We start from the raw sequence: 12219 nt of genomic DNA, 5'->3' as shown, positions 1-12219 counted from the left end.
ATTCTTGCATTATAATATTCTTTGTTATACTGCCATGCCCAGAACATTTTTCCCTAGAGAAGTGCTAATTTCCTTCTTAGTTCATCAAATATGTAATCACTGGTGCCAAGTGGCCCTCAGTAAACCAGGTGACATCTTAAATCGTGAACTGCGTTCATTGATTTCTCCAAAATCTACAATTGGCTATGATTCATTTTGCAACATCTGATTGCACCTAGTATCTGTCCTCGATTTTAAACCAAGTTCTTCCAAGCCACTGGAGTCTTTAAACAGCTCAATAGCTCCCTCTAGCCTCTTTTTATATACTACACCAAGAGGTCACATTTAATCAAAGGTTAGGGGCTACACTTACTCTCTTGGCTCAGCTTCTGTCATGTGGCTCATCAAGCTATGCCACTATCCAAACCTAAGGATGCACCATGCCAAACAGTTGTGGTGAAACACCAAGCAAAAAATATCAATTCAGAGTGCTAAATGACAGGAAACAACAATCAAATATGGTTTCATGAAGAACCTCACAATCTATAAATAACTTCCCCAAGTAAAAGAAAAATAAGGCAAAAGAAAATGTGAATGTCCCATATACCATTACTTAGTATTTTGTCCTTTTAGTATGGAATTTTTTATTGTTCACATAAACTACATATTTTATAAAACAAATGCAATCTGATTTTTCATATTCAAAATCAAATATGTGGTGAAGAACAAAAAAATCCTCAAAGAACACATGCCCAAATTATTTCCCACAATGGGCAAATGGAGAATACAGTATAAGCACTTAATTTCACTACAAAATATGTGTATATTTGTATACATATACAGACAGACAGATTTAAATTTTGAGACACTCCCTCCCAAAAACTGTTAAAACTTAGATTTTGAACTTATTCCAACTTGCCTTTTTATGATTGAATTACCACTTGTAGATGATATTTGTTTTTCAAAATGGCACTAAATTACACTTTTTAAATTAATTTTTAAGGTTGCTACCTTGGCCAAAACTGGATTTTAAAATTACGTATCATTTGCTGCCAATGTATTTACTACTCAGCAGAAGGCTAGGATGATTTCCAAAATGGAACATCCTATGGAACTACAGATGATAACACATGTTAGATTTAAGTTACACATTCTGTATTTCCTCATGACATTTATTTCAGAAAAAAATCCGAACTATCTACCTTTGCGATTCAGTTGTTAACAAATTTACAGGGTCAATATGGCATTTCCCATCCCCTTTGGCTATATAAACTAAAGCTTCCAGGCTTACTACTATAAAATTTCAAATTTGGAAATGGCCTTAGTGACAGTTTAGTTCACATCTCATTTTTGCAGATGAGATATCAAATAAATTTCATGTCCAAGTTCAAAGCCAGGTTAGCGAAATAACCTGAGTTAAAGCCCACCTCCTTCAACTTCTCCCCCAGTGCTCAATCACACTACATTGCTAGCTATCTTGCCATTCCCAATGTTATATGGACACGATATGTTTTTCACTATTTTTTATTACTGTAGAAAACACTTTAATTTCTTTTTCAGTCCATTCTTATCCCTCTCTATACATAATTTTTGAAAAACTTTTTTGTTGTTGTTCAGACTTTGAGGTATAACAGAGCTGGCCTAAGTTTCTTATTGAATCCTACCCACATTGTGAAAAGGAAGCACTTGGGGTTTGATCCAGTTAAAATAAAAAGGCCTACTGAATTATAAAGGCCTATTTATTTTCTATGGCATTAGAAATGATGAACAGATTTCAGCGAACCTAAAGTTGTAAAAGAAGGTGTGAGCTGAACTTGATATTCTATGATAGTAACAGATGACAAGACAAAATGTGAAAATCACATTCTTGAACTAAACTGTCTAAGAAAAACCTACGGGAAGAAAATGTACTGACGTTAGCTTGGTTGATTTTCAGTACATTATATTTTTAATAAATGGAAAGGTGTTTAAATAAAATCTTCCTATACCAGTTGATATGTCCTAAGGTGATAGATGTTTATGTCATTAGATGCTATGGTTCCAATTACGTCCTTATCGACCTTTATTTTCTATTAATAATAATGACATGTGGCTAGATGTGGTGGCTCATGTCTGTAATCCCAGCACTTTGGGAGGCCAAGGAGGGAGAATCACTTGAGCTCAGGAGTCTGAGACCACCTGGACAACACAGTGAGATCTTGTCTCACTGAAAATTAAAAAAAAAAGAAAAAAAAAGCTGGGTATGGTGGTATGTGCCTGTAGTGCCAGCTACTCAGGAGGCTAAGGTGGGAGGATTGCTTGAGCCCAGGAGGTTGAGGCTGTAGTGAGCTATGATCATGTCATGTAATGGTTTCATGAATAACCATAGACCTGAGTGACCCGGCCCAGGCAACTCTGAACAGAGAGAGGCATAGTCAAGGTGGAACATGTAGGAGAAGCTAGAGAACCTTAAAACAATTGAGCCTCTTGTTCTCCTTGTCATAGCTTTGGGCCCTTATGAGCACCCTAAACAGCCAGCATATTTGAGACGTTTTGTTAAACCTGCAATCTTGCGGTACATAAAAATCTTGATGAATCAGTCATACAGCCCCTGTTGTTGACCAGTTAGAAACTGCTACAGTGGAGAATTATAGGCTATATTCAGGAGACAACCTTTACTGAAGAAGGCATGGTACCACCATTCTTCCATGTCCAAATGAAATAATGCATCTTGATTTTTTAAGCAAGCAAAGAAGAAGAGAAAAGCAAAACAGTGTCCCAATGTAAGAATGTAAAATTCTATAAAATATAATTTTTATCTCTGAAATGTCTCATGATCAATTATTACCAAATTTATATGCAATACAAAAGTACCCAATGCAAACTCTGACTTTTTAGGTACATGCAGGCAAACCTGACAAAGGTTTGAATAAATCTTAAATCAGTTAAGTAAATATATTGCAAGAAAAATTTAGGAAACAGTTATACTCAATTCATATTTGTCATAAAAGACCCCTTTGAAATCTAAAATATCTCTGCTTTCTTTAATTAGGAACAACAAAATCAATTTTTGCCTTATCAAGACTTTTTTTGTCACAAAGGAGTAATCATTTTATGCTTTGATATATGCATCATTTAGAGTTTTATATGTTTTTGCTTTACCACTAAATCAGCTTGAAAATTTTTTCCTCCCTGGAAATGTATGCTATTGTTTAGAAATCGATAAGGAACATGCTGTTCACATAAGTAATATTTGACAAACTATTCAGAGTTGACGATATGAGAGGTATTACTATCATGAACTATGTTCTGTCTCAAATTTCATAACAAAAATGCTCACAGCATACCAAAAAAAAAAAAAAAAGCCACAGGATCATGAAAATCCCTATATGAGATAGCTATTTTAGGAACAAAATGATTTTTAAGACAGTAGACATTAAATAATAATTATTAATAATTTAGCTGCTTCTGACCAATGAACACCTCTGATTCAGACTGCTGTCCAATGACAACAGTTTTTGACTTTTAGTTAATATTAGCAATGTTCCCTTGCATCATGCTAATTATCACATACGAAAGACCAACTCTTAAAAAAGGGATCCAATGATATACGGATATCTTTACCTAAGTGAGTATACACTGAAAACTTAACATTAAAAGTGTTCCACTTGAAATGAAAGTAGAGCAATGTATTGAATCTCTTCCATAGTACTACTCCTGGTAGTGTCTGACCCTTTCTTAGCTGTAAGACATGTTCCTTTTTGCTTCTTAAAAAACAAGCTAACCAAGCAAAACCAAATGCACTCTCTTTCTGTAACAGGATTTCATCACCGTATTAAAAATATCTCTCACTTCGATAATTGACAACTCTAAATATTTATGCCCTTAAAAATCAGACAGGAAAGAGTTAACATGAATACCTCTAGCCAACCGCCCTCTTCAAATCCCCCACTTCCCTGGGAAAATTATACAGTCTTAAACCTTAAATTACAGAGATAAAAAAGAATGGGGGGACCACAAATTGTTAAGTTTAGTGATGAATAAAGCAATGTAATCTTAGTTGTCAGCATAAAAAGCATCCCTCTGAAGCTTTGTTCCAACTATAACTTTCTGCGCTTACTGAAAAAAAATTTTATGATCATATGAGCTTCATGCATGACTGATATCATTACTGTTTATTTTAAGGCTATCCTTGAGAATCAATCAAATAAAACATTCCCAGTGTGTATATTTTGCAACCAAAATGAGAAACACAATGTAAGTGCCTCTTCTGGAGAGGAAGTGATGGACCATTCTTCCCATTAGTGTTTCCTATCAAAAAAAAAATCAAATAGAAGCGAATCAGGCAGAAATTTATGTCAGAAAACATCCTGTCATTCTGTGTTCTTGACAATATTTTCATTTCACTAGCAGCTACTCTTACAATCTAAAAAAAAATTGGGGTATCATTACACATAAAGAAACTTATAAATCCAACCAAAATGAGCTCAAGAGCTTAAAAATACTATTTGAGGATAACATAAACTATAGCATATAATCTGCTCTACACCATTAAAAACTTCCCAATTTATTATGCAAGGTTTTAAAGGTCTGAGATGGCACATGACTTATCTGTCACGCTTAAATCTGTGTGATAAATATGAATAGAATAAATACTCTAAAAATGGGAAAATAACTATTTTCTCCATAAACCATTTTCCCCCACACATCTTAATGAAGAAAGAGAAGGGGTCACTGGAATCCAAAATTAAATAAATTTTTTAGTACAATCATAACTTTTTTTGCATAACAATATCTGAAGTTACTGAGAGATTCCAATATAAAGAAATACAATCTTTTATGTTTAGTCTCACAAAAAATCTCATAATCATCAAAACTCAGGTTATCCTAACCTCTGAAAGCAAATCTAATACTTTCCTAAAGCAGGTAACCATCAATCCAGGCTGTCCTTCCCTTCCCCTTAGTCAGAAAGACACAACCTTGCACTTACTTTTACCACCTCCCACACACTCCACCTCACCACCATCACCACCAATCTGAAGCAATAGGCCCTTCTGTTTATAACATTATAAATAACAGCTTGCCACTTTAATTCCTCCAGCCTATGAACTAATCCTTCATTTCAACATTAAATTATCTCTTGATTTAAATGTTAGGTACAAAAATCCGTCTGTGGCACGTAATTCCAAAAGTTCAAATTTGCAATAAAAAAAGTCTGGACTTTCAAGCCCCTTTCTCTTTTTATCTAGAAAAATAAAGTAGTATTTTTCAAAGGGTTAAACCTTTTTAGTTTTCAAATTGGGTTTTTTTGTGTAATTTATTCATACTTAATATCTGTGAAGGTCTTTAACTCTTGATAATAGCTCTTACTTTTTCAAATACTTTTTTTGTAATAACCATCACTTATTACATGAAGTCCTAAGAACAGTTTCTATAAACACAGTTATATTCAGAATATGCCTTTACACATGGCATTTATTACGCACACTCTGTATATCAATGGGTTACATGAAGCATGTTCAAATACTGTGCAACAGGTCTTGCTATTGTGTAAACACACACTCCCAACAAAATGACAATAAGCTTCATAATATCAACAATATAAGAAAAAAATCACATTATTCCTTAAAGAATTGTTCATAATTCGTTTGAGAGATCAGAGGACAACAGATCTAATCAAAAGAAGTAAATGTTACTAAGACCCTCTTACTGGCTTTGTATCCCACCGTATATGTGATAAAGTTGTGTTACAGCCCAGGTGTATACACGCTTTCATTGATTTATTGCACATTACTGGCTTCAGTGCTGACTTGATGACAGGAAGAGTACTTTGGCAGAGGTCTGACAAGTCCCTATCCTTAAGTTCCCTTTTGCTTTGTGCCGTCTGTTCCCAAAGCTATCAAAGTAAAGCAAATGACAGTCTAAAACCTCCCCGTTTTGCCACGAGAGTGTGAAATCAAATTAAAAACACACCTCAAAACTATTACATGGGGCCACGTTTATTTTCAATTGGCGGGGGAGGGGGAAAGAAGACACTTAAAAAGAGACGGATTTCATGACCTCTGTGTAGCCAGATCTAGTTACAGTGTATTAAGTTATGTCTAAATGACACACAAAAAAAAGACTCTCAAGTGTTTTATCACAAAGTAGTGTTATTAAACACATCTAGTGTTCCCACGCTCTCCTCCAGATTCTTTGATTTTTAACCTTCTTTGTTAGGCACCAAACACTGGGAGAAAGATTTCAGGAACAATACCTAGGCAGCACATGATGCCAGGGAATTAATTCTGTCTTCCCCGAGCTGTTTAGCCATCATAAACTCAAGCTGCCTTATTTAGCTACACGGTTGCTATATGTAGGACTTCTCTTCCCTGGGTGAAAAGCATGGACCGGCTACAATTGTGTCTTTGAGCGCGCAGCATCGTGCTTTGTGCTGCCGGGGATAACGGATTCTGGGTCTCACACGCATCCGTCACCTAAGACACCCTTAAACTGAACCAGCGTCTTGGCAGCTAGAAGGGAAACAATGTGCTGGGACCCATGCTGCTCTGAGCTACAAGGATCCCAGGAGTGAAGGAAATGTTTCAGGGAGCAGCCCAGGCAAGGGGGGAGGAAGAAAGCCCTCGCACTCTTACCTCCACATTGAAATACTGCTCCGTTCCGCAGACTGTAGCATATAAAATCCAAAGCAAGGTTTGCAAGAAAAACACCCCCGAATGATGCACGAAATCCAACCGTCTTCCAGTGCTGAATGTGAGTAAGATCATAGTGAACTGTGCTTCAATGGATGGACGAGCTCCCCTTCGTTTTCTCCCTCTCTCCCTCTCCCTCCCTCCCTCGTTTCCTTTCAAAAAAAAGTCCTCCGGGTGGGTAAGGAGCCTGCAGGTTCACCCACAGCCGGGCAAGGGGAGGAGACAGGGGCCCCGCGCTCGGCAGCACCCGAGAGGCAGCGGCGAAGACAGGGTCAGCAGTAGTTCCTGTTCACCATCCTCCGGGGTCAGTCACCGGGAACGTGGCGCCCAAGTTCACCGGCGGTTCCGGCTCAAAGCGCCTAGTCGCAGCCGCAGCAGCAGCAGCCGCCGCCGCCGCCGCCGCCGCCTCCAGCCCGTGCGTCCTCCTCCTCCACCGCCTACTCCTCCTCCTCCTCCGCCGCCGCCGCCCCCAGCTCCTGCGGGAAGGGCCTCCGCCGCTCCTCACTCTCTCGCCTCTGCTTCTCCTTCCCTCCTCTCCTCGCTCCCCTCCAGAATGTTCATCCGTAATCTACATAACTCCTCCTTCCCGGGGTCTGCCTGGCTCTCGGGGCCCTTGGCGCGCGCGCGCGCGCACGCACACTCACACACACATACACAGAGACACACACCGCGACACACACACACACACATGAGCATACACACAGCCCGACACACACGCACGCGCGCTTCTTAAAGGAGACGGCTCAGAAAGGATTCCCCACTACGGTAGGGCGCACCGGAGGTATCCACCCGCGACAAGGGCCCTGGTTTGAGCACAGCTCTTCGACAGTATCTCCCATCCCGCATTCCCGAGGCAGGCACCCAGGAACTTGGGCGGCTCCATTCTTTCTTCTCGCCCACCCCGCCACCTCGCATCTAAAAACGAGTGCGCCCCTCCCAGCCATGAGCTGGGTGGGGCTCAGGCTGCGGACCCTAGTGGGGCCTGGGGAGCGGCCCAACCCTGGTCCTGGAGAGCGGTCGGCATTCCTGAGGAAGCGGCCCTGGAAGATGAGGGGCGCTGGGAATCAGAGGAGCGCCTGGTCACTGAGCGCCGCTGGGTGGCTCAGGTCGGTGGCCAGGGCTGACCAAGTTTGGGAAGCCTGAGATAGCAAATCCCGAACGTCCAAAACTTTGTTGGGGTCCGCCGAGCTTGTGGCCTGTTGTCCTCCTGAATCCCCTCTACCATAGCTACATTCCGCCTTCCAGCCTTGAGGAGTAGGCACAGGGTTTTGGTGGGGGACTAGACAAATACAGAAGCGGAATGAAAATGCTCACTTTCCAAGTGAACGGTGGACACTCGCACACAGTGGGACCCGGGAGAGATGGTCCTGGGTGTTAACAAAGCATCCGATGAGAGGGATGGGGGCGCTGGAACGAAACCGGCTGCAGGAGCCAGGGGAAGGGTTGGGGAAAGAAGGAGAAGGAGCAGCCTGAGGAAAGGCGAGTAAAGCAGCTGGCAAGGGCGGGAGGAAGAGGCTGCGCGCAGACCGAGCGGGGGAGAGGCTGGCGGGAGCGAGGAGAGCTGCAGTCGAGAGGGGGAGGCGGCTGGCAAGAAGCACGGGCGAACGCGGGCAGGGAACTTCAGAGGTGGCTGCCAAAAAGGACTGGAGCTGCAGCAGTGCGAGGCAGTGGACAGGGGGGGCAGCAACCACCAGCCCTTGGCAAGTGATGGTCTGGCTGAAAGTGAAAGGGGGAAGGGAGCGAGGCAAGCATCTGTTTGGGGGGCAATGCCAGTAAATGTGCTTCTCCTTGGCAGCCAGCAGAGGGGAAGAGGAGCCCACGGGAAAGAAAAGCAGGCGAGGTTAAGAATAAAGAGTGTTCCAGGTATGACAGCTACCTCGGTGAGGTGGAAGAGAGAATTGACAAGGCAAATTTCATGGGTGAGTTGGAAAGGCAAGAAGCAGGACTACAAGAGGTCCTATGTGGTAAGCAGATGGAAAATGCTGAAAATGGTTTGCCAAAAATTGTATTAGACTGCAATAACTTTTATCCAATAAAAGAAAAAAAAGGCTGAGAAATGGGACTTTGCAGCTATTGCTGTAAAGATGTAAGAAATGTCCACCCAACTTGACCCAAGACCCAAGACCCAAGAAGGTCTCAGGGAGACCTTCCTGACAGTCTGCCTTGTGCCCAGCATGTACTGCCCACAAAATAATTTTGAAGATGTAATAAAAAGCAATGCCTTATATTGTATAGTATATTAGAATATTCGGAATGTTTCCAGACATAGTATCTCATTTAATTCTCACACCATCTCTGAGGATTTTGTTTTTATTTTACAGATGAAGTAAATGATAGCAATAAAATATAACGTTCCAGCAAACCATAGAAGTGGCAGAGTTCAAACTTCTGTTTCCTGACTCCCAGTTCAGTGATTTTCCTGCTATACTCCAGTGACTTTCCAAATAGAAATTCAATCCTGCTCTTAGCAATTTTATAATCCATAGGTTGAGATGATTTTTATAAAAGAAACAGCTAGAAGGCAACATGAAAGTAATGTCATTATATAGAATTTATATGGTGTTCTATGCCAATATAAGGTAACGAAATGTAGTGAAGTATTTGTCAATAAATCAAGAATTATTTTTATGTGTGCATTATATCTAGTAAAGTGCAAAATTAGAGAGGGAAAATGATACAAAAATATGTTTAAACTCAGTTCCTAGTCTTTGAGATACTATTGAAGAGGAGGAGGTAAAAATAATTTACCAAAGACGTTCATGAGAAAACAGTGCTAAATGGTGAAGTCCTTGCTAACTGAGCCAAATATTAGGAGACTTTATCAAGGACATGGAGTGCAAGTTGAGCACTGCCAAACCATCAGTAAGGAGGGATTTTTCACCATAAGTAACTTGATTTTTTTTCTTTTTTTAAAGCATGTGCTCAGAAAAGAAAAATAGTGTATTTGTGGAGGACAGGTATGGAGAGGGACTTGTAATGAAATATTGAGTTAACATTTGCTCAAATTGGCAAACAAGGATTGCTAAACCATTCTAAATATGAATAGGTATCCAGGGAATATTACCTTCAAAATTATGCATGGGATTGACCATGGGAAGGGACTCTATGCAAAGGGGTAACAATTAAAATGTTTTAGGCGGGCCATGGTGGCTCGCGTCTTTAATCCCATCACTTTGGGAGGCTGAGGTGGGTGGATCACCTGAGGTCAGGAGTTTGAGACTAGCTTGACCAACATGATGAAATCACATCTCTACTAAAAATACAAAAATTAGCTGGACGTGGTGGCAGGTGCCTGTAATCCCAGCTACTCAGGAGGCTGAGGCAGGAGAATCACTTGAACTCAAGAGGCACAGGTTGCAGTGAGCTCAGATCGTGCCATTACACTCTTGCCTGGGTGACAAGAATGAAACTTCATCTCAAAATAAATAAATAAATAAATAAATAAATAAATAAATAAATAAAGTTTTAATCCAGCTATGAAACTATAAGGCCTGGACTAGTGAGATGTCCTAAGAAATCTATGCTTTCAAAGAGCAATCCTAAGAGAAGAAAACTATTGGAAGTAGAAAATCCTAAATTCAAAAGATAATATCAAATTAGTGATTGGTTACCATAAGAATTTTAATTACTTGTAAACAGTTATTAAACTTATTTGTGAGTGTTTGATGAGCAATAAGTGAATGAATGAGTGTTCAAGGTTATAGAAATACTATGAATATTCAAGGTTCTAGGAATACTAACAGATAATACTGTTTCATTTCTGAGATGGGACTCAGAAGGATTAATAGTACAGTGAGAAAGACAGACATATAATAATTATTGCAATGTCGTAAGACCCAGGTAATTACCAAAGCAAGATTCTATGGAACAAGGTGGAAGAAGTAGTTGACTTTCTGTGATTTTTTTTTTTTTTTTTTGGAGAAAGCATCACAAAATACATGGTTCTCAAGTGGAATCTCTAATAATGAGAGATGTACTGGGCAGATAGGAAAAGGAAGACTATTTCCGACCTGTGTGCAGTGGAGGAATAAATACACAAAGAGGCATCTGTGGAACTACAAATAGTTGGTCAGGACTAGAGGCTAGGGTATGTAAAGCAAGGTCAGAGTCAGAGGTTGCATGAATAAGTGTGCAGGGATCAGATCAGCTAGAGTCTTAGGTGCCATATTTGAGGCTGTAGACGTTCTCCCAAAGGAATTCTTAGGAGGAATAGTTGGATTTTCACTACCTTTACTGTTTGTTTGCTAATTCCATGCAGACAGTCACCTTCTAGTTCTCATATGTTTTACCTCATATGTTCCATTAAGCATGTAATATCTACTGCCTTTATAGACCTTCTATCTGTGCTTGTCTAATAAGCCTGATGCAACGTTTCACATATAGACTCAGATGGGTACCTGCAGAAATGTAATCGCTTTCTTGGTCAGGCAGGTTTGTTATTCTATCTCTAATCTGTTATATATACTTATCTTTTAAGGGCCTAGAATTATGAAGAAGTTTCTATTCTCACCTATTAGTAGTGTTGCTTCTTGGTGGTCTTCCTAGAGAGGGCGTTGTTTTCCTATGCACAGTAAGATAAAACATGGGATATCATCCTTCCCTTTAGGATATGAATGAAATCTTTCCTCACAACTCTTGGCACTTGCTGTGTATGCTTTCTGTCAACTACTTTCCCTCTTCTCACAATTTCACAAAACTAATGAACAATCTTAGAACTACATGTGACTAGAGAAAAGAGAACCAAAAAAAAAAAGATGCAAATAAATAAGAAAGCCAAAGAGAAGTAGTAATTGCCACTGATAAAGGTTAATAGCAATTCAGTGAAATATTACTTGGGATACAAGAGGTCTGAGGAAGTAAAATCATATGTAAACCTACCAAGAGGCAAATGACATATACTTAAAAATGAGCAGTTGAGTCACATTCTGGGATGTGTAAATAACTACCTAAAATAACATTGGAGGTAAATTGTGTACTACAGCCTTTATTGAACCAGATTTCTTAGTAAAATAGAGCCTTTGAAATGAATTCTGTAGCTTGGGAAGTTACATAAACTTGCTCATTCTTCCATTATATCAACTAATATGCTTTCTTTCCTACTTGCATCAGTTGAACCTGCAGTGTTTTTTTTTTTTTATTTTTAAATTCAGAGAATATTGAATTAGTGCCAGCTACTGGCATTCTCTCACACATCTGTTATTACCAGGGTCATGCATATGTGGAACAATCAGCTAGAGGCTTATTATTTAAGGTGTGCTCTCTCTGGAAACTTTAAGACCTGGGAGCTTATCAGAAATGCGGAATCTCTGGCTGTGTCAAGATACCCCAGTGCTCCATAGGCATAGTAAAATTGAGAAGCACTGTTCTAGAGTTTGCACACAGGACGGCTTAGTTGCACTGTATCTACCTCCTTAATGTTATTAGTGTCATGCCCTAAGTAAAGAGAGCTAACCAGTTCCAATCAGAGTTATGCTTGTGGTACTGAAGTGTTGGCTTTTCCCTAAAAAATATAACTGCATGACCTGAATTTATTGATATAGTTTCTAACTTTCAGCAGTATGGTGTTTTT

At 39.8% G+C, this 12219-nt stretch overlaps 1 protein-coding gene across 1 annotated transcript in view; it reads right to left on the bottom strand.

Annotated features, from left to right (window-relative positions):
* MMP16 (matrix metallopeptidase 16) overlaps nucleotides 1-7006 on the bottom strand; it is a 285399-nt gene extending 278393 nt beyond the window's left edge. The window contains exon 1 of the mRNA XM_030794891.1: nucleotides 6594-7006. Coding sequence (XP_030650751.1) covers nucleotides 6594-6725 — 132 coding nt within the window. The 5' untranslated portion in view covers nucleotides 6726-7006. The remainder of the gene's footprint in view (nucleotides 1-6593) is intronic.
* Between the last annotated feature and the right edge of the window lie 5213 nt (nucleotides 7007-12219).

The sequence above is a fragment of the Nomascus leucogenys genome, chromosome 16 (assembly GCF_006542625.1).
Source record: "Nomascus leucogenys isolate Asia chromosome 16, Asia_NLE_v1, whole genome shotgun sequence".
Classification (NCBI taxonomy): domain Eukaryota; kingdom Metazoa; phylum Chordata; class Mammalia; order Primates; family Hylobatidae; genus Nomascus; species Nomascus leucogenys.
This window is presented reverse-complemented; position numbering and strand designations above follow the sequence as displayed.